At 38.4% G+C, this 22,858-nt stretch overlaps 1 protein-coding gene across 1 annotated transcript in view; it reads right to left on the bottom strand.

Annotated features, from left to right (window-relative positions):
- Positions 1 to 8,212: 8,212 nt before the first annotated feature.
- Positions 8,213 to 22,858, bottom strand: part of LOC124395535 (SH3 and multiple ankyrin repeat domains protein 2-like) — a 73,836-nt gene continuing 59,190 nt past the window's right edge. Inside the window, exons 20-24 of the mRNA XM_046864097.1 lie at positions 20,169 to 20,228; positions 19,682 to 19,806; positions 19,240 to 19,351; positions 13,113 to 15,483; positions 8,213 to 8,855 (exon numbers count right to left, since the gene is read on the bottom strand). Of these exons, the coding sequence (XP_046720053.1) occupies positions 8,384 to 8,855; positions 13,113 to 15,483; positions 19,240 to 19,351; positions 19,682 to 19,806; positions 20,169 to 20,228 (3,140 nt within the window). The 3' untranslated portion in view covers positions 8,213 to 8,383. The remainder of the gene's footprint in view (positions 8,856 to 13,112; positions 15,484 to 19,239; positions 19,352 to 19,681; positions 19,807 to 20,168; positions 20,229 to 22,858) is intronic.

Here is a 22,858-nt window from a genome sequence, read left to right as displayed (position 1 = left end):
TGTCATGAGCATTTCTATTGGTGAGCATCAGACCCAAACCTGCATTTTTAAATAGCTCAGTAGTCACAAACACCATGGTCACACAATGACTGACCAACACACTGAGAAAGGTTCCAATCAACAAATTAGCACTTGTAACTGAAAAAGCCAGTCAGAAGAAGGTAATAATAATGTTAATAAATAATCATTTGATTTGTTCTGGGTTTTTCAACTCCGGTTTCAAAATCTGTAGACCAGTTGGCTTCTGGCTCTGTCACCCATGAGAGTTTGCTGGGGCTAAAACCATAAACCATCCAATCACATCACACTCATTTACAGCACTATTTTTGGCAGGGTTTGCTATGCCACAGTGCAAAGACTTCAGACAGGTCTCATTGTTCTGGTGAATCCTGAACAGGTTGATATTGACTATATATCATGAGGGTGTTCTTGAGAATTGGAGCTCTGTGCCAGGTATGACTTGCTCAAGTGAAAGATCTACGGTATTGCCCATGTAAAGCGCTGGCAATAGCTTACCTTTAAAACAATCGTTCCAATCCCTGTGTTGGAGCTGGTTGACCGCTTACTTCAGGTGCTGGGACACCTGGACCAGGACACAAAATGATACCCTGAGAACACCACACCCTTGTTTTGCTTTCTGTTGCCTACAGTAAACCCACATTGTTTCATTAAATTAAGGATGAGATCACATGTGACTTTAAATGAATTGGGAATTGGTTATGATGCTCGCTTTTCAGATTCATCAAGGCCACCGTATGCAGTAATGCCATCTGTTGTTGATGCTAGAAGTAATTATAGCCGGTTGCTAATCCCGCTAGACATGTTTCAACTGGACATTCCCAACACGTGTTACTAGCTGTCAAACATAGCTAAAGCCAGTGTTGTCATTACAGTACCTTTTAGCACCAGGTGCTAGTCAAATCTCTGGTGGACAAATTAAGACTTTAGAAGTGGCCTCAATTTTTGCGGCACGTTTTCTGTTCTGTGTTACTAGCAAACGCAATGTGTTTTAATGAAAGTATCCGTTCCTTGGTGGCATCAGGTCTGTTTGAAAACAGTGTCCATTTGAAATGGATGCTTTGCTCTACCCAGTACAGTACCCAGTAGTTCCTAATGGATAAACTATTTTGACACAGTGAATCCCTGTCTGAACAGAGGTGTAATGACTAGTTCTTATCCAGCGCCGATCTTACCATAGATTCTGGCCATCACTATGCATTCTCCACTATGCACATTGTCCTCTCTGTATAACTAACAGGGAAGTCAACCCTAATTCTTTGGAATATTTTCCAGATGTTATAACTTACTCCATGACAGCTTTCCAGGATTCACTATTATTTAGAAACATACATTTCCGGGATGCAGTGGTTAGTATGTATGATAGAAAGGTATCAGGGCATCACAGCTGCAAACTGGTCATGTCAAGTTTATTTCTATAGCGCTTTTCACAACGGACATTGTCTCAAAACAGCTTTACAGAATTTAAGAGTTAAAGTGAACAATGTGTATTTATCCCTGATAAGCAGCCTGGGGTGACTGTGGCAAGAAAAAAATTCCCTTAGATGTTATAAGGAAGAAACCTTGAGAGGAACCAGACTCAAAAGGGGAACCCATCCTCATTTGGGTGACATCAAGAGTGTGATTAAAGTCTTTAAACAATACAAAACTTTGGGGTGTAAAAACTAACATGAGCACTGGAATGTAAGATTATGAGTAATGTCCCTTCTACAGTCATTTAAGATTTAGAAACCAGGAGCTACTGAGCCACTCATAAAATAGCTCAACATTTGTGATCATCACAGATCCAACACCAGCTTCTCCATGCCAGAGCCTTTAAACACTCAAAGATGTCCAAATGTCCAAACTCCATATGGCGCTGGTACGTCTCTAGATGGTTCGGGATGTTTGTGGGACCACCTACTTCTTTAAAGGTCCATAATCCTCATTAGCCCATGCTGACCTCTGTTGACCGATGAAAGTGCCTACAATAAGCATGTGAGCACCAGAACTTGGCCCATGTGCTCGTGAATCATATTTTCTTTCACATCATGTGGTGGCAATGTGTGGGTGTGCATCGCTTACTTGGGGAATAGATGGCACATGGATACACTCTGGGAAGAATGCAAGACAATGGGGGCCTGTGATGCTCTGAGCAATGTTCTGCCTTTGAAAGCTTGTGTCCTTGCATTCATGGGGATTTTACTTCAGCCACTGCCTAAACATTTATTTCAGGAAATTGGTACAAAAACATTTTGCAAAAAATTGGGTTGGGTTTGACATGCCTTTGGTTCCAAATTCCCCAGACCTCAAATCTGATCTTGCATCTGTGCCATGACTTGTGAGAGCATAAAGGAGGATCTACACAATAGTCTTCATCTGTAGTCATTTATCATATCCTATAAAGGCCTATTCTAAGAAAAGAAAAATGGTCATAAAATTCATGTAATGTAGGTGCAGAACAAAAACTGGCAGCCTGGGGTAATAAATAGATAATGTATGATTTCTCTTGGTATTGACACACAGCTGATTTTACAAAAAGCAACATATATCATTTATGCTTGATTACTGCAGAACAGGCTATTAGAAAAATTAAACAGCTGTCAGGGCTGACATGATGTGAGGCTTAAAAATACCCCCATTCTGTCTACAGGTAGAGCATGCACTAATTATTTACAATGATTAGCATTAAAATGTGCTGTATGCTGATGTATTTTTTTTTTCTTCAAGATATTATTAAGCAGCTAAGCTAAACTTACAGAAGTCCTAGGAGGCCATATTTAAATGTTTTTCTTGTCTTCTCGTGATCTCGACATAACAAAATTCGTTTTCTCGTGATCACGACTTTATCGCAATATAATTTTCTTGTGATCTCGACAAATCGAACACCGTTCCCTCGTGATCGATATTTAGTTTTTCTGCGTATTCGGCATAAGCAGATGTTCTACAGGCAGCATCATGGATGATCGCCTTCACTTTGATGAGGGACTCGCTATTTGTGGGAAATTGTTAACATTGATAGAGATTTCAGATGCCAGAACGTGTACTCCATGATGTACACCAGAATCATTCACAAGGTGCGAGATTTTCCCGCAATACAATTACGACGTTTCAAAAACGTGCTTTGAGTTGCGATCACGAGAAACTGTCTTGATGACAAGAAAACGACATTTTACCTGGAGATCACGAGAAAACAAAAAAAGAAAATGCATAGCCTCTTAGGACTTCTCTATGAACTAACAAACTTATTATTAACAAAATTATTTGAAATTGATTTTTTTTACTGCCAGATTGCAAAAATGGCTAAACCCAGTGTTATCATAAAAGTACCTTTTTGCACCAGGTGCTGTTCGAATCTCTGGAGGACGAATTAAGTGTTTAAAAGTCGCGTCAAACATCCACGGCCTTGCAAACATACCCTCATCCAAACTCGGACTCTGCAAGGGCTTACTCAGTGAATACTCACATTAGGTCATAAATGCTCTATTTATTTCTCAGAATTAGTTTTGGTTTCCGTACATGAAACATTTTGAGTGGGAGGAAAAAACTGCCGTCACAGGAATTGATCTTTTGGACATTTTAATAATAATTTTTGTTACTTTCTAAATAAGAAGATCTGCACAAAATTACAGCAACATAAAGAACACGAACGCAAAAATAAAGTGAGGCTAAAAGACTTATCTATTTAAAAAAAAGAACAAATTGCTAAATGTTTGGGGATGTGAGGCCTGACGGTGAAGTTCAGCATTTTCATTGAATTCAACTACTACTTTAATCTACATTTTCCGTTGCTAAATAGCTAGTGTGGCCTGTGTATACAAATACAGCCAACGTAACTGTTGAGAAAAGAAAAAAAAAACAATCGTAAAATATGTCTCTTTAGATCTTACAGTCACAGATTTCAGGATGTATTGTTGAAACTCACAACCAAGGAGATTCATAAATAGAAATATTGCTTCTTACAGAATCGACAAATGTACATATTTTGTCTCCTATATATATATATATATATATATATATATATATATATATATATATATATATATATATATATATATATATATATATATGTCTAAAACACAATTTGGCAAACCGCACCATTCCAGTCCCATCACTTTTTTCTTTTTATATAAAATTCCATACATTTCTATAGAAATCATTAAAAATACTGTGCTTTAAATTTTTGCTGTCGTACTCTAGTGTAAAATAATCTCTATTTAAAAAGGGTCGACACCAAGCAGCGTGACTCGGGCAGCAAGATTCCTTTCCGGTCCCGTCTAATAATAATAATATTAATAATCATTTATAATAATAATCCAGTGTAGAACTCTTAGGCAGATTTACACACACACACACACACACACACACACACACACACACACACACACACACACACACACACACACAAATAAATATTACTGGGCTGAATTAAAGGTGAGGTGAGGGGAATGCTTAGAACCGAAATAAAATAAAAATAAAAAATCGCTCAGTAAATTAGAAATGAATTTGAAAATCAGTGTCGTCTGGTCTGTGTCTGGAGAAATCTGTGTAAGTAGGCAACATTTTAAATAAACGCTTTGTCAAGGACTCACCCTCCTTTTTATTTTTTTGCCATGTCTTTATCGAGTGTCTCGTATCTGTTTTGTCTATATTATAGTTTTTCCTCCACCATTCTCATCTCATGTCATGTCTTTCTCCAATTCTCTCTCCCTATGCTTCTCCTCTCTTCCTACTTTCTTTCCATTTCCATGTATTCTCTTCTATCTCAAGCTCTCCCTCTCTCTTCCTCCTTGCATTCTTTGACTGTCTGTAAGAAGAATTTAGGCGAGAACAGGTGACTGAATATCAGCACATAACCTACTCATAAATAGGAGTATAAACCTTTGCACTATTTTCCTTTTTTTTGTTGTTTTTTAATTCAATTTTTTTTTTTACAGTAAATATGGTCACATTGTTTAAAGTATCAAAATATAAAAGCACAAAAAAATCCTCCATAATGTTTGTAGTTAACAATAAAACATTTTAGAATATGACAGTGATAAATCTTTTTGTTTATACTGTGCCTTTTTCACACGCAAAGGCCGCTTTACAATATTTAAAAAATATAATCTGTGTGTAATGTGGAGCAACGCTGTTATGGCAGGTACAGGTTTAAATTCAGGAAGGAAGAATAGACGTGAGCAATGGAATGAAAGTGAAGATATGAGGGAAAAATAAGAAAGTGAAGGTGTGATGAAAAGAGAAAGAAAGATGATGGAGAAATGCAGCAATAATTAGCTGGAAAATGGTGTGTTAAAAGATTAGGAATGAACAGAAGAGAAGCCGCTGCTTAACAGATGCATTACAATTAAGACGTCTTAAGACATGAGGGCATATTTGTTATAGTAAAATAGAAGCATTTCAGGATAAAACTTCATTTCATGGAGCGACACAGTGCAGGTTCAACCACAGCCTGAATTTTTTCCGGCTTTTAAACATTCATTTTGAAAAAATTCCCAACTTTTTTCCAATTCCGAGTCCATTCTAAACATTTGAAGCGCTTTAAATGTTGCCTGATATTCTGTGTTTGACCAGTGTCACTTACACTCTTTAAATCCTCTTAGTGTTCGCTGTTGGAGAAGGTTTTCTAACACCACCTGATTACACAAAGAACCCCCTGATGTATTGACAAAAGTATTGGGACTCGCTGCCAAATGTGTTTTTTCCCCCAAACGTTGGAGGCACACAATTTTATAGGATGTCTTTGGATGCTTTACATTAAATGTTTCTTTCACTTGAAAACTAGGAGCCCCAATCCTGTTCCAGCATGACGATGTCCCTTTGCACAAAGCCAGCTCCATAAAGATCTGGTGTACATGGGTTGGAGTGGAAGATCTTGAGTGGTCTTTTATAGAGCTCTGACCTCAATCCTACTGAACACTTTTGGTATGAATTGGAACACTGACTGCACCCCAGGCCTCAACACTATACACCTTATGGCTGAATGAGCACAAATCACCAATTACACTCCACAATCTAGTCGAGCATCTTCCCAGAAGATGGAAGGTTAATATAACAGCAAATGGAGACTAAGGCTAGACTTTAGTCCATATAGTGTATGTCTGAATGTATGTAAAAGTCATGGCATGAAAGATATGAGAGGAAACTAAAATGGAAATAGAATTATAAAGAGAAAGCTCAGAGGAAGAAAAGTGAAGGAGGAGGGTGATTTCACACCTCGCGCACGTAAAGAAATCATGTAGACGGCTACAATTTTCGAAATCTATTGCAATAGCGTGATCGGTCATGAGAGTCTGTCAGGGAGAAAAATGAGAGTAATGGCACGCTTGATTTCGAGTTGTTCTGAGCTGATAAATTACTAAAACCCACCCTTCAATCACAAGGAAGACGGGAGGGACACACACACATATGCATACACACAAAGAGGAGGGGCTGCTACACTAGTAATCTTGTCCTGATATGACTATATATATATATATATATATATATATATATATATATATATATATATATATATATAGTGTGTGTGTGTGTGTGTGTGTGTGTGTGTGTGTGTGTGTGTGTGTGTGTATGCTTATATCTAGGCATGTATTGATTGTAAATGAATCCCAATATTCAGCATATAGAATGTCACCTGTGCTCCATTCAGCAGCTAAAGGCAGCATGAGGAGAGAGATTTTTCCAGAACTGCTCATTTCAGACAAAATTGAAGGAGCACTCTGTCAAAAAGTGTATATAACACTATACACTATAACAATAGTCTTATCGTTTTTTAAAGACACATGCATGTTCCTTCAGTTTATATGCAACAAACCTAAATGAAATGGGAATGAAGGTTTACTTTGAGCAAACAGCTATATAAATGTACACATGTTAAACGTTATTTTCATTGACAAAATCGTCCCTTAGCATAAATAACACTATTAGCAATTTTTTTTTTTACCAAACATTCAGCTGAAATTCTTTGCTATTGCTCTTTTTTGTTAGTTCTTTTCTAGTTGGATATTTCTTTCTGACCTTTGTGATCCAGTTCATCCCAGAGCAGTTTAATAGGATTAAGGTGTGGTGACTGGGCAGGCCACTCCATGACAGATAACACTCCAGCTGACTGAAGTTAATTTCAATTAGCAGCAGTCCAGATGGGATTACGTAGTGCTGAGGTATGGAATAGTCCATGTTTGATTGAGAGGTGAGGCAGACTGTAACATCTTCTCTCTTGTTCTTTATATAAGTTCTTCAAAAATGCTAATTTTGGACTCCCCTGTCCACTGAATTTTCCTCCAGTCATTCATTGCCGAATTCTTGCGTGTTTTTGCATATAAACAAAAGAAACATACACGTGTCTTAAAAACAATAAAAGACTAGGTGTTTCCAAACTTTTGAGAGCTACTATATAATCACATAATTCTGTCTTCCAGCCATAGCAGGATTGAGGAATAACAATTTAGTTGTGTTACATTAAAAAAACAATATAATGGTAATATTATAAGCCATGCTATATTATTTCTCCTGATTATCGCAATACCGAAAAATCTAATATCGGCTCATACCCAGCCGAAAGGGTTTCTCGAGGCTGGCTGCAAATCACAGAACACCAGTGTTGTTGAGCTTGAACGTAAAAAAAAAAAAATAATTAAAATAAAAAAAGTAAGTGTGTCATGGAAGTCTTGAAACAGGAAGAAGAAAATTGTTGGCTTTTGTACAGTGTAAGCATGTGTATTTTGTTAGCCAGCTAACTAACCTGACATGTACAGAATTGTTTACGTACGATTTGTAAAATCAATCAATAAATAAATGATGACATCTACATTCCTTACGCTAGGAAGTGAAACATTCTGATAACTCCTGACAGAAATTTGCGGATTTTGATTTAGTTTTTATATCTTGTGTGTGTGTTCTTTAGTGCTAACAACCACAGATCTGCAGTCTGATGACTGTCCTCCCATTTTTTTTGGCTTGAGTCTCATTCACACACACACCATACACACACACACACACACACACACACACACACAGTGAAAAAGGGAGGAAAAAAAAAAAAAGAAAGAACACAAACTGACAATCTGACATGTCTTTTTGTTCCAGGGTGTGTTTGCTGCATCCATAAAGTTAACCACCAGACTTCTTATAGTGACGAATTATTTTTTTTCTAGCAAAGATAGAAAAACGCCTCCAGCTCAGCTGGCGATCGGAAAAAAGTCAGAATGGTCCCAAATGAATCATAAGGTTTTTTTTGTTTTTTTTTTTAACTCTCACACACATTCACACGCTTGGGAAGGATGTGTGAAAAGCTAGTGTCCTTACTGATAGTCCTTCCTGCTCAGCATTTGTGTAGGGACAGACAGAAGGCCAGGGAAGAAAAAGAAGAAGTGAACTCGTCTTTGCTTTATCTGTCCATCAGCAGCTTAAGCGCCCTCTCGATGTTCATGCGATGGCCGACGCGCGTCACTCCCAAGTCGATGAGGTCGTCTTTTTGCAGGTTTGGCAGGTGAGATCCCTCGATCTCGTTCTCCATGAAGGCGTCTCTGTGTTCGGCCATGTTGAGGCTCTCCAGCCAGTCAGCGACGTCGTGCTTGGACCACAGCAGGACAGGCTTGCTGGAAAACGGCTTGGAGTTGGATGAAGACAAGGATGAGGAGGATGAGTGCAAAAGCGAGAGAGGAGACGCTGAGCGGCTTCCGAACGGACAAAGAGGCGGGGTCGGTGCCGGAGAAGAAGCAGGGCCTGGTGTGGAAGATGTGGGGCTTGATGCAGGAGGCGAGGTGACTGAAGAAAGAATGGAAGGAGGAGTGGATGGAGTGGTGAACGTTAGAGCAGTGGAGCGCTGGGTACCTGAGACAGAGGGAGCGGCAGAATCCCTAAAGAAAGAGCGAAAGATGAAAAAGAAGAGAGGGAAAAACACGATATATAGAGAGAGATAAAGAATGAGGGGGTGATGTGAAAAAGGGCAGGAGAGGTGGAGTGATAAAAGTAAAAAATGGCAGGGGGTTTAAAGGAATGAGAATGAAAAAGAGAAACAGGAACAGAGAAAGTGAGAGAGAGAGTTATTGCTAATGACAAAAATTTTAAATGTTTACTGACATACTTTATTTAAATAAATTAAACCTATTAATTTTTATTTTTTTATCACAATCCTTTTCTATTGCCACTTTTTCCTTTTGTATTGTATTGTTCTTACCTTATAATATATATATATATATATATATATATATATATATAATGTAAATTGTATATTGTTCTGAACGCACAACAATATAAAAAAACCTTTACATGAACTATTCAATCAATAATCAATCAGTCAATAAAACACTGTCTTTGACTGTCAAAATTACATATAAAGCTATGTGTCCATAAAGTGTATGACTGTAATGGCACAGCAGGTTACTTCACAATCTCAGGGTCCAGAATTAGATTTCAAAATCCAGGCTGTGCAGTTCTTCATGCTCTCCTATGTTCATGTTTGTTTCATTTGAGTTTCTCCTGTTTGGTCCTGAACTCATGGTATTTCATTACATACAATAAGGTTCTATCCATTACATCTTAAATTCAGATGCCTGTCTGTTTTTTAAAGTTTTTTAAAGTTATTATATATATATATATATATATATATATATATATATATATATATATATATATATCCATTGTATGCATGTGTGTATGTGCTGTTAAAAAAAAGATCACCACTGCTGCATGTAACTAGTAACCAATTATAAGCACATGCCTTGTGTAAGGTCTAGTGGAAGAAACTCTGCTTGTGTGTGTGTGTGTGTGTGTGTGTATTCTTAGCTCACAGAACTGGATCATGTAACAAACTGAGAAGTGTGACAGATGGAGACCTGAAGCAAAAACAATACGATAGGTGTGTGTGTGTGTGTGTGTGTGTGTGTGTGTGTGTGTGTGTGTGTGTGCGTGCACCATCAAACCTGATCTGAACAAGTGGCTTAAGGCTTTGTGATTTGAGGTTATTTCAAGAAGGCCTACTTATTTCTCAAGTCAAAAACACACACACACACACACACACACACACACACACACACACACACACATACACATACACACCCATACACACATATTTTTTTTCCCTTTATTTTAAATTTTTTTGAAGGACAATACTACTCATGCACTATATAGTCAAGTGTGTAGTGTATAGCATTCAGTGTGTATATATATATATATATATATATATATATATATATATATATATATATATATATATATATATATAAAAACTCTATACACTGGTCCTATGGAACTCGCTGGGGTTATGTTCTAAGATCCCCCTGTGAGTTCCAGAATTTCACGAATTTTGGACGAATTTTGTACAGCCCCTATGGTACCTTAGTGAATTAATCTAGACATTATGTCACTTTGATATAATAACGTGTTTAAAAAATGTTATGAATATAATTTTTGTGAAAACATAGTTTAAAATGTTATTCCTAAATTCCCTGAACATTCGGTTCCGCTGCGGATTCCTGCGAATTTCAAGATAATCCGCATCTTGCTTTTAGTTAAGTTCCAAATGAAAACCCGCAAATTTTCCACGCCGCGAGTTTCGAAATGCGAATTATCAGGGGTTGACTGTACACACATCCAGAATCAAACACTCTTCAAGGGGAGTGTAATTTCCATCTGCAGCCACTAGAGGAGGCAGTCACATGTGTAACTGCACACCTTAAAGGCTTACGGTACATAAATTCCAGCACAAAACACAGCAATGGATGCAATTAAGAAACATAGGATTAGGATTGACCTGCTTAGGTGTATAAAGTGGAGCAATAAAAGTGTTTAATGAAGGTTTACAGTTAAGCCTTGAATAATTTAACAAAACAAAGGGGGGAAAAATCTATCAATGCTACTGTTTACAATTTACACTAAGCAGCCACTCCTTTGGGAACAAATGTGCACCTGCTCAATCATGCAATCATTCAAGCAGCCAATCATGTGGCAGCTGTACTATGCACTGCATATTTTATGTGTAGTTGGGGATAGGAAAAACATTTGCAATGCGTCTGTGCCACAGTAGCCTCAGACTCCTGTTCTTGGCTGACAGAAGCTGACAGAGAGATGCTTTTCTGCTCAGCATGGTTGTAAATAGTGCTTATATGAGTTACTATTGATATCTTTAATCAGTATGATCATTCTTTTCATCAATAAGGTGTTGCAGCACCATTGTTGCCATTTTTGCACTATTCTGTTTAAAGTCTAGAGACTGTTTACTGGGAAAATCCCATGACCAGGATCCCAAAACCAGTCCTCATAGTACTGACTATACATCCATACCACGGTGGAAGTCACAGAGATCTGACTTTTTCCCGCTGTTTTATTTGTGAACTAAAGTTGTTGACCTGTATATGCTTGGGTTTATGCATATTCTGCTGCCATAAGTAAATGAGCAGGGGTACCGGTGCGCCTATGACTATGTACTGTGTGTTGTCCAAATATTTTTCTCAATTGATTCCATTTTTAAAGGAATTTTGTATGTATTATTTTGTTCATATTTGTAAGTCAAAATACATGTATGTAAATTCAAAGTGACTACATGTATGCATATAACAAGAACGAGTGTCAAAAATAAATATTCCCTTTATTTTATATAAATCTATTGTTCATATTTACATTGACATATTTGCTAAAATATTAATTGTAAAATAGTATTTCAACAGAAATGCCACTAGTACATAATACATAGTTAATAATTGCCCAGCATTAATATGTTCGCCTACACTGGACTTGCATTCATTCGAGTAGACAACAGTGTGTTATACAGTGTCATAAACCACACAGTTAAGTGTGTTTAAAGGTAGTTAACATTTCAAGAGGCATTGGTTGTGGTGAGTTGGTGAATAATTAAAGTCAGCAGAATGCTAAATGTTGCTAATAATCCTTCACTTCCTGTTAGTAGTCTAGTAAATAGTCTTGTGCAATAGTACACAACAGGGTTTCCATAAGTACACCTGCAGTAATCACACTGGTGCACTAAGTGGGCGTGTGTCAATTACAATTTTATACCTTGTTAATTCGGGTGAAATTGGTAAAATATTTGATTGCTTATTTATCTGAACACATTTGACAAACTATGTTAATACTTCTGTTTATATTGAGTTTAAATGTTAAATTGGGTCCAATTTTGTTGTGTCTTGTGAACTAGGTCATCTTATTTGCTGGCAGAAACCAGGCTACTTGCCAATTATGATAGCATGCAGACAAATTATACATTCAGGAATCTGTAAACAGACCTCATCCTCACCCCCAAACATGTGGAGTGCAAGTAAACCTATGCACTAGCATTGTTTTAGCATTAGAGCAAACATTCCAAGATAGCAACTAGTATTACAGTCAACAGGCTTGTCATGCCAAACTCCAAAATTATAGCAAAAAGAGCAGTCATGACCAAGTAAACCATTTTACGTTACAGAGGAAAAGCAGACGTAAACAGATCACAAATATAACAAAGAATATAAATGTTTTTCACAAAAATTAAATTAAACAAATTTTATATTTTTTTAAAGAATTGTAGTGTGCCAAAGGCACTGAGTACCAGGAATGATCCAAAAAGAATTAACAACTTTTATAACTTAAAATATTGTTAACAGTGTATGGGAAAAATATATATTGGCTTTTCTGCATCTTTATTGAAAGCAATAATGCAAATATACACACATACTGTGTGGACAAAAGATTGTGAACCATTTGCTGTTATAATATCCTCCACTCTTCTGAGAAGATGTTGCATTACATTTTAGAGCGTATTGAGATCTTGCTCATTCAGACACAAGAGCATTAGTAAAGTCAGGGTGGTGCAGACAGTGTTCCAATTAATCTTGAAGATGTTCAAGGTTAAGTTTTAATGTTAGAGCTCTATGGCAGTCCACTTAAGATCCTCCACTCCAAGCCATGTAATGCACATTTGGCTGGAAAATTCCCAATACTTTTGTCCATATAGTGTATATAAATATATAAAATCATAAATCAGATTAACTGAAAAAAATATATTGTGCTGATTTTGATGTTATTGTACTGTCTTTCTTTCACATAGTTGTGGAAATGCATATAATTGGCAAATATTACTTATAAATTAATATAGTAAAGTATAGTATAAGATTGTCTCTCACCTATTTGTAAAGCTCCTTGGTCCTGTTGGGGAATCCAGGGAATCGCCCTGTTTTGGGGATTTTTCCCTATTCATGTGCTGCAGGATAGAGCTCAGCTCACTAATAACATTTGCCTTAGGATCTGGAATAGATGAAGGGGGGCTGCGCAGCTCAGGAGATTCCCTCCAAAGTTTAGAAACTCTCTGTGTGGGTGTTTTGGGGGGCTCTAATTGTGGTGGAGGAGGTGCAGGTGGGGGTTGACTGAAGGATTCGGGACTCTCCTCAATCAAGGGGTCCCTGTAAAGTGCATTGCTCTTGTTGATGATGGGCTTCATTTTTGGCTTGGGTGGCACAGGGGGTCGGTCCACCAGGAAGACCTGCCCGTCTGCATAGACTGTGCAGGTGTCCAAAGCCTCACTACCTTCTGAAGACAGTGTTGAGATGCTGGACACGGTAGAGATGGTGCTGGTGGTCTCTAGGTGGGGGTCTCCGCTACTTCTGCTATCCATTTCTATTCCAGAATCTGTAATTGGTTCAAAGCTTTCAGAATGTGGTGGAGGGTAGCTGGAAGGGGGGATGCAGTTTAAAATCCCAGGACGTTTAAGTTCTGCATTTATAGGTGGAGGAGCATGGGAGTGGTATGGAGGCAAAGGTCCACCTGGTATACTGTTTTTTCTCTGCTTAAGAATCTCTGCCATCTGGTCTTCAGGAATGTCAATACTGTTGGCAAACTCTAACGGAGGTGGTAAAGGTTCAGCAAACACAAATTCTTCATCAATATCAACTGAGGCAAGTGGTGGAGGGGGAATTCGGAAAGGCAGTTTGATAGGCTCATCCACTGATCCACCTGCTGTGATACTTTTTGTTCGGGATGGAGTAGGTGTTTGGGAGTTGGGAGCTAAAGGCGGTTTGAAATCTGAGTCTCTTAATTCTGTGTCCTGTTGGGGTGCCATTTCCTCTTTTTCTTCATTGTGTACATTATTTTCTTCCATCTTTACTCCATCCACCGTGTGCACCATCAGTAATCCTGCTGAATTCTGCTGCGATGTATCTACAATGTCAATAACCATGTTCTTCTTTTCCTCTGGTTGCTTACTGTCTTTCCTCCCTTCTACTTCATATTTAGACTCTGTCATCTGCCGCCGAAGACCGGCCCGGCCTGTGCAAACAGAGGCAGCAAATTTTGCCTCTATGCCTGAGCGAAGCTTGGTATCAATAAACAGGGGTTGATTGATATCTGGTTTGTGAGGCTCCAACTTTGGGGGAGGTGGAGGTGGCTGTGCTTGCTCTTTTATAGCTCTATCTCGGGCTGCCAGAGCCAAAGCTAATGGGGAATTGGGGTCAAGAGCTTTACCAGTAACTGGGTGTAGGTATCCTTCACCATTTGTGGAATAGGTCTTGATTGTTGCTGGAAGGCTGACTGGACTATCCAAATCAGGGCAGTTTCTAGTTCGTGTGCTCAGAGGTTCACGTACAATCACAGGTTCAGGAGCATTAAAGACTGTCACATTGCCCTCACTACTGCCCCTACTTCCTCCAATTTCTTCACTCTCACCTCCAACTCCTTGTGAAGCAGTAAGTAGTGAAGCAGGTGGTGCCATAAATGTTCTAAGCCCTTCATCATTTGCAAACATTCCCTCATCAATGGACTTTGACTGGCGCAAACGAGGGGTTGGAGTAGGGATTGATAAATCCTCATCCCCCAAATCTGTTGATAGAAATGCTGGGGAGTTTCTATGTGCTTCCAGCCTCTTTTCCCGATCTCTTACTGCCCCAGCAATAGCAGCAGCAAAAGGATTATTTACACTGAGCGTATCATCAGGTCTTAGCTGGCCTGGATGATCAAGAGTGTTTGTATCAATTTCCATGCTGCTTCCCTGGCTACTTTTTCCACTGCTGCTAGTAGATGGTTCTTTCACAATGATGGTGGGGATTGGAATAGAGCAGGTCTTCTCAGGACTATCTTCCACATTTGACTGCTTTACTAACATCCCTTTCCTGTGTGCTGGCTTGGCTGGTACATATTGTGTCTTGTTTCCTACTTCAGAATAAGGGTTCTCTGGGACTGAGGCCCTGTTACGATTTCGGGAATTATGCTGGTTTGATACAGTGTTTGAGGATTCGTATTGGTCTGAATTTTGTCGCAGGAAACCACCTCGACCTCTGTTGATGGTGTTTGTATTTCCGTACCCTTTACCAGCTTGTGTTTGCATAAAGCCAGACTGGTTGTGGCTATAGTCTCGGCTGTTGGGGGCATTTGGGTTAAAAGGGGGTGATGGAGGGGAGATGCCAGGTGGAGGTGGAATGTCTTCTGATGTATCAGGCATTGAAAGGCTCCGTGTGAACTTTAGCAATGGAGGAGTCAGGAACTGCTTCTCCTCTTCTGTAATACCTAAATATACAAACAGGTCATAAATTATTTTACTATTACCACCAATTAAAAACATAAAATAAGTATAAATTTAATTTACAATAATTGCACCCAATTAACTTAGTGAATCTAATGTAATATTCAAGTAGGCCTATTCAGACTTTTCCTTTTGTTTCAACACTGCTCAGGATTAATGTACAAATTTAACATGGCTAAAGGGTAAGTTTTGCAATAAGTTACTGTTTGTAACCCCCTTTCTCTGAAACATTGAATGGAGAGATCCACCTATGTGAAGGACATCCATACCTGACTTCTGCAGAAGCATCCAATTGCACCAAGTCTGGCTTGACAGACAGGAATGCATGCCCATTGGCAGGTAAGGGACCACCCCTTATCCGGGTTCATAAAGCACCTGCACACGCTACCTTCCATCAGTGAGCATATTCGTTTCTCTTGCGGTAAGCAGGGCAAACTTGGTGAATCTCTCTACTCGATGTTTGAGAGAACCGGGATTATGAACAGAAACCTATTGTTCTCTTTTTGGCCAAAGGAGGAGAAGGAGAGGAGAAAGACGTCTACAAAGACGGCAGGGAAAGAAGAAGTGTAGAGGAGTGAAGGTTAGGGTGGGCACTTTAAATGTTAGTACTATGACTTGTAAAGGAAGAGAGGTAGCTGATATGATGGAGAGGAGAAAGGTAGACATGTTGTGTGTTCAGGAGACCAAGTACGAGGGGAGTAAGGCCAGGAACATTGGAGGTGGATTTAAACTGTTCTACCATTGTGTGGATGGAAAGAGAAATGGTGTATGGGTGATCCTGTAGGAAGAGTTTAGTAAGAGTGTAGTGAAAGTGAAAAGAGTTTCTGATAGGGTTAAGAATGTGAAGCTGGAAGAAGAAATTTTCTCTGCTAGCCACGGTGCCTCGGGCCAAATGGGTGCTATTAAGATCAGAGTCAAACCCTATTCTTTTACTCTGGCCAGGGTTGGAGTTATTATGCAAAGCGGAGGAAGTGCGTAGAGCCAAGCCAAGGGCGTCATCCACATCTTGATAGACGACCTCCTGGCCGAACCTCTTCCATAGCAGCCCCACTACCTGAGGGTTGAGGCGGCACTTTCTGTAGAGTGGGTTCCCCCTCGACAAAAGGTCTGTGCCCCTGCCTTACCTGGTTACCCGTAACAACAAAAAATGTCATCTGCACCAAATTAACAGGTTGTGAGCTAGAGCATGAAGCTTGGAGGAGTGCTTCCATCCTTACCAAAGCTTACTATAGCCTTAACCTCAATACCTGCAAGACCATGTTTAAGATCAAGCAGGTCTCCCCAACAATGCTTTGAGTGTTTCTGGAAGGGCGGAATGAAGCTGCTTTCTAGGACCGGGATGAGGACCCAGAAGTTTTCCATCGTATACATCCCTCTTTTGATCCAAAGCATTCTGAAGAGCCAGCCATTCGATATTGAGGTGAGCAGCAACTCTGAAAGTACCAATTGGGGCAAGGCAGTGTGAGCAATAGCCTGAAGGGCCACAGATGACGGGATTACTTCCTCGTCATCCAAGCCATTGAGAAGGCCTGCATCGTCCTCGTCCCCGGAGCCATGTAGTCTGTCAATAAAATGGGGTTCGGCGGCTAATAAATCCTCAAATAATGACGGGCATTGGTCAGCCCAGTTCATGGAAGCTGCACCAGAGGAGGCCCCCGGGTATGCTGCGGCGTTGCCTCTCTCCCTTTCTGAGTCGGTCAATTTCAAATCAGTGCACTGAGTAGCGGCCACTTTAAGCCTGCGACGCACAAGCTTTTTTGGGAAGCGCAGTGGCTACAATTCTTGGGTAAGTCTTTTGCTTCCTGAGCATGTTTAAGTCTCAAGTAGACAATGCAGAAGGAATGGGGATCCCTAGTGGCGATGAGACTGCTGCACGCAGTCCACCGGTGTAGCCGAGGCTGACTAAGAAAGTGCCATGAGAAAAAGGTATGAAATACGCTGGCAGCCTATTAATGGGTGTGAGGAAAGGTAGCTTGCAAAAAGCTAACCTGGCTAAAAGACAAGCACGTCTGGCAGAGGCTGATCCAAAGATGTGTACTCCTGAAGACAAAGTGAAGTCAAATAAATAATGACCTGTGAGGGGAGTATACAGATGTCGCAAGAAGCAAATGGCAACTGGGGAAAGGTAGCATGTGCAGGTGCTTTATGCACTCTGGTAAGGGGCGGGCCCTAACCTGCCACTGGGCACACGCTCCTGTCTGTCAAGCCAGATTTGGTTCATTTGGATGCTTCTGCAGAGGTCAGGTACAGATGCCCTTCCCATAGTTGGATCTCGAACATAAGATGATGAAAGAGAACTTTATCTAACCCCAAAGGACTTTCAATGTTTTTTGAAGAATCTCCAAAAACATACTTCTGTTTCTGCTCTTTGCCCAGAGGTTGTGGAGGGGCTTATAAGACCTGACATCAGTTGCATAACTGCCTGTCTTAAGCCATATGGTCAGGGAGGCATTTGAAGGACCATTTCTAGGTCACCCTTTTAAAATGCACTTTCCAGTTTTATAATTATTTCCAGTAGTTTTGAGCAAAGGAATTTGGAGTGGCAAGCAGATCAGTCTAATTTAATGATTGAATGATGAACTTAATGAACTAGGCCCAGCTGGTGAGAGCGAACCTGTTGTGTGATTAAAATGTGTAATCTGCCATGGGAATAGCAATCAACAAGTGTAAAAATAGAACCACATGAAATTTCTGGTTGGATCGAAAATGTGTGGCATATGAAAGTACACTATATTGCCAAAAGTTTGCGGACACCCTGTCATAAGTATGGTATGTGCTTTTTGAGCATTGCTTTCCACATTTTGTCCAAATTTGCTCTTATAATTACCTTCATTTTTCTGGGAAGATGTTCCACTAGATTTTGTAGTGTGCTTGTGGAGATTTGTGTTTATTTAAAAACAAGGGTGTTAGAAAAGTCAGGTACTACTGTAGGTAAGGTGAAACAGCCTGGGGTGCAGTCAGAGTTCCAATTCATCCCAAAGGTGTTCAATACAGTTGAGGTCAGAGCGAGTAAAGTAAAGTCATGATGGAACAGGTTTGAGTCTCCTAGTTCAAGTGAAGGGAAAATGTCATGCTACTGTACAACTGTGTGCCTTAAGCTTTGTGATAACAGTTTGGGAAACCACATATGGCTGGGAAAGTAGGGTGTCCCTATACTTTTGTCCATATAGTGTATGTGCATTATTGACCTGGGTATGGTCCATAAAGTAGCATTCTTTACCTTCTAATATCAGCAAACCACAGATGGAAGATTTATATAGAAAACCTGAATTAATGTTCTCAAACACTCCAGGATTAACCCTACCAATGAAAATTGCCTAAATGTTCATTTAATTTTAAAAAGCTTTGCCTGTAATGCTGTTAGGACAGTAACAAATGGCTGTAATAAAAAATATATATATTTTAATAGTTATAGTTATCAGTTTACATATATAATACAATATAATAATAGAGTAATATAGTATAAGAGAACATACTATACAGTTGCTGCCAGTTGTTTTTAGTGAAGTGGGCTTTTAATTTTGCTACAAAAGATAAAAAAAAATCGTATTGTTTATGTTGTCAACTCACCATCAATTGTGAACAAATGTTCTTGTAACAGTGCACTAAAAGTATTGATGTACAGTATGCTTCAGTGGATGCTTAAAATGCAATTTAGGTTCAGGTAAAATATTCACCATAAGTAGATAACTTGATGACATATTTTAAGCCATAATAAAATGATATTGTCTTATGCTTACCAATGGATTTTTGCCTTTTCATAGCTCCCTTTGTTACACCCAAGAATGCCCCCTGTTGACCGCTAGGAAGTGTGGGAGGAACGACAGCTACACCTTGCCGTTCATACATGGCCTGCATAATAGAACAATATATAATATATTCAGTATAAAATAAAATAAACGTATTTAGTTTTACCTAAGCAGAGGATCCACTACTGCGTATCACTTTTACGTGTACAGTGAATATGGTATGTAATTTGGAATGCACCAATTGAACTGATGATAATAAGGCATTTGTGTTTGTAAGGAATTGTTATTTGGTATGATGTACAGGAGTGGATAGTGGTTAGTGTATGTGGTTTGGGACACATCTATAGTGATTGTGTAAAGTGGGGTGTGATTTGAAACACTTTTCAAATCATATAAGCACATTTCTGCTTATATGATCAATTTCAGGAATTACATTGAAGTCAGTAGGTGTGACCAAGCAGCGACTGGAAGGACGAGGCTTAATGGTGGCCACTCTCATGTCCGCTGAGCTGTTGTCCCTTGTGTTTTTCTGGGATGGAGGCACTTCGTCCACTTTATCTGCAACAGTTAAAAAAAAGAAAAGAAAAGAAACACTGCTTACTGAAAAACAGGATAAAGATTTTGACAACTTTTGACTCCTACACAAGGAAAATCTTCATGATGCCAGAAGCTGCTTTTATCTTTTCATCAAAGGACACATTTGATGAAATTGAAAGCAATAATAAATGTAATAAAACAAAAAAAAAAGGGAATACAGCCCACAAAGCCGTGCAAGCTCTGTAGAATTTTGTTTGCGCTCTCTGCTTTAGACACTGCCGCCGAGCTGCATGCGAGTGATTCACTGTTTTTTTTTCCTATTTCATTATGTATTCTTTTGTTTTTTTGTTTAAAGCCTCCATGCATTTTTTTTGTGTGATTACTTAGTGTGACTTGAAAAACAATCCTCTTCTTCAGACCCTCAACATTAGATGACTGAGTATCTACACAGAGATGGGAAGAGAAGCATGATTTAGAGCTCAAAATGCCGAACTCAAGCGCCTTTAGACTTTACATATAGATAGATTTACACGATCTTTACTGTACACTCTATACTGTATAGTGGATACATACCTACATGCTTGCATTCCTAAACCCAGGCATTTAAATGACACTCAATTAACACAAGAACTAAGTGTCATTCTGCACACTGTATGGACAAAAGTTTGTGGACATCTGAGCATGATTGATACGTGCTTTTTGAACAACCCATTCTTTATTTAGTTATTTGTTATTTTCATTCTTATGGAAAGATGTTCCACTAGATTTTAGACTGTAGTTGTGTAGATTTGTACGTGTTAGTAAAGTCAGGTACTGATGTAGGGTGAGGAGGCCTGGCATGCAGGTAGTGTTCCAATTCATTTCAAAGGTGTTAAGTAAGGTTAGAGCTTTAGCAGGGCACTCAAGATCTTCCAATCCAAAGTAAACTAGGAGTGGTGTCATGCTTGAACAGGTTTTGGGTCTCCTAGTTCAATTGAGAAATTTTATGCTAAAGCATCCAAAGACATCCTATACAATTGTGTACCTCCAACACTGTGGTAACTGTTTTTGAGCAAGGAAGACATATGGTTAAAAACTTCAGGTGTCTTAATACTTTTCATCCATATAGTGCATGGTACATCTTAAAGCACATGCTTAAATATTTTTTAATACTTATTAATATTGCTATTATCTGTGCTGTCTGATGAATTAAACTGATCCCTTCACATGAGAGAGTATTTGCTGACATAAGGTATGAATCAACTGCAAAACCTGATGTGATAATTCTCACTCTTATTCCACTTTCACAACCTCTCGATATAAACTGCATCCACCTGGCAGTTACAATTCTGTAAAGACCATTTAATGCACTTCTGTCTAAAAGTGGGTTCCAATTTGTTAGATAGAAAATGTAATCAAAACCTAATTGTAAATGGACAAACCAATGGATATACGGTGCAAAATGTACAAAGGAAAAAAAGGAACAAGGTTAAATATACATCATTGCAAAATGTATTTTCTTATTCATTATGGTACAAATATTTCTTATTTCCTATTTCACTAAATAAAATAGCAGAGATTTCTTGACTACAGCTAACCAAAAAATATAAATCCTATTTAAAATCTTGTCCTTACTCATTTTAAGCATTTATTTCTAGAAAGAAGTAAAATTACTTCCTCAAAACATCTTGGAATGAGTAATAACAACCAGAAATAGGTCTCATATGATGGTTAACTATAATTCTATAATATTAAAAACTAAATTAATTTCATTTATATTTACTATATTTTTAGTTAAGGTGCTGAATATGATAAATATATTTTCTTACAGTTATTTATATATATATATATGTAGTGATTTGGTAATACAGTTTTAGACGGAGTAGGTCAGAACTATATGTACCAAATAATATCATGGGAAACAAAAATAAATAATAATGGAATATAGATACAAAAAACAACAACAACAAAAAAAACCAAGTGGTCGGATCCTAAGATTAAACTGGCTTGGAAAACTGCAGTTAAATGCAAGGGTGGTACAGCTCCTGCTCCTGCTCTAAGTGCAACCTTCTCTTTTTTGTGCTTGAAATAATTTTTTTAACATATTATCCCACTGGGTTGCAGCTGTGGTGTTACTACAAGCTGTACTGAATTGCTTATCAGCAAAATTGGCTAAACATTTTTTATTGCTGCTACACCACACCAGAGTTTTTCACCATAATTGTAGCGCTAGTTTTTCCATACTACACTGTTTGGTTGTCTTGAATAATTAACATGAACTGTTCTGTGTATTTGTTAAAACATTATTTATTGAAATGTAATCCTTCTTTATTGTTGTTTACACGCTTAATTCACATTGTTGTGTACTTTATGTGGTTTTGTGTTGCACTTTGGTCCAAGCTTGGCAGCTTGGTGGCTACAGTTGGCATTAACGGTTTTGCATTTAAAACAGTTTAAGACACGTCAACAGTGATAATGAATGGACATTAAGTGCCACGCGGATAAGGATTGGTTCCTTTTTAAATCTGGTTTCACTCAACTTTTTTTCTTCATACCATCTCAGGAAGTTTTTCCTTGCCACTGTTAGACTGTTGGTGGTATCTACTCATCCCCAACATACAGTTCAGCGTCAGTTCAACCGCAAGCAGAAAATTGAGAGTAATAAATGATGGAAGAACCTCCTGACTCTAATTAGCCACAACACCCGTAGCCTTACTTGTGCAATTTTTTTAGTTGAAAAGAAGGTTTTGGGCTCATAATAATTTTAATAGATATCAATCAGTGTTTGACTTTTTAATATCATTTTATTAATAGGTTGGAGTAACAGAGTTTTTTCCACATAAACTAAGTTTATTATGAAAGAGTCTTGACATGATAATAGAACATTATAGCCATAATAAATCATAGTAATTGGAAACTAAATTACATTTGAAGGCAAATACTTTAGTACTTTTACTCAAGTGAATGTTTAAAAGGAGCAATTTTACTTTTACTGGCTTATTTTACCAAGTGTATCTCTACTTTAACTCAAGTAGATAGTTTGTGTACTTCATCCACCACTGCCCAGAATATGGTTCTTTTTAAAAAATGATCT

This window comes from Silurus meridionalis, chromosome 13, assembly GCF_014805685.1.
Source record: "Silurus meridionalis isolate SWU-2019-XX chromosome 13, ASM1480568v1, whole genome shotgun sequence".
NCBI lineage: Eukaryota > Metazoa > Chordata > Actinopteri > Siluriformes > Siluridae > Silurus > Silurus meridionalis.
This window is presented reverse-complemented; position numbering and strand designations above follow the sequence as displayed.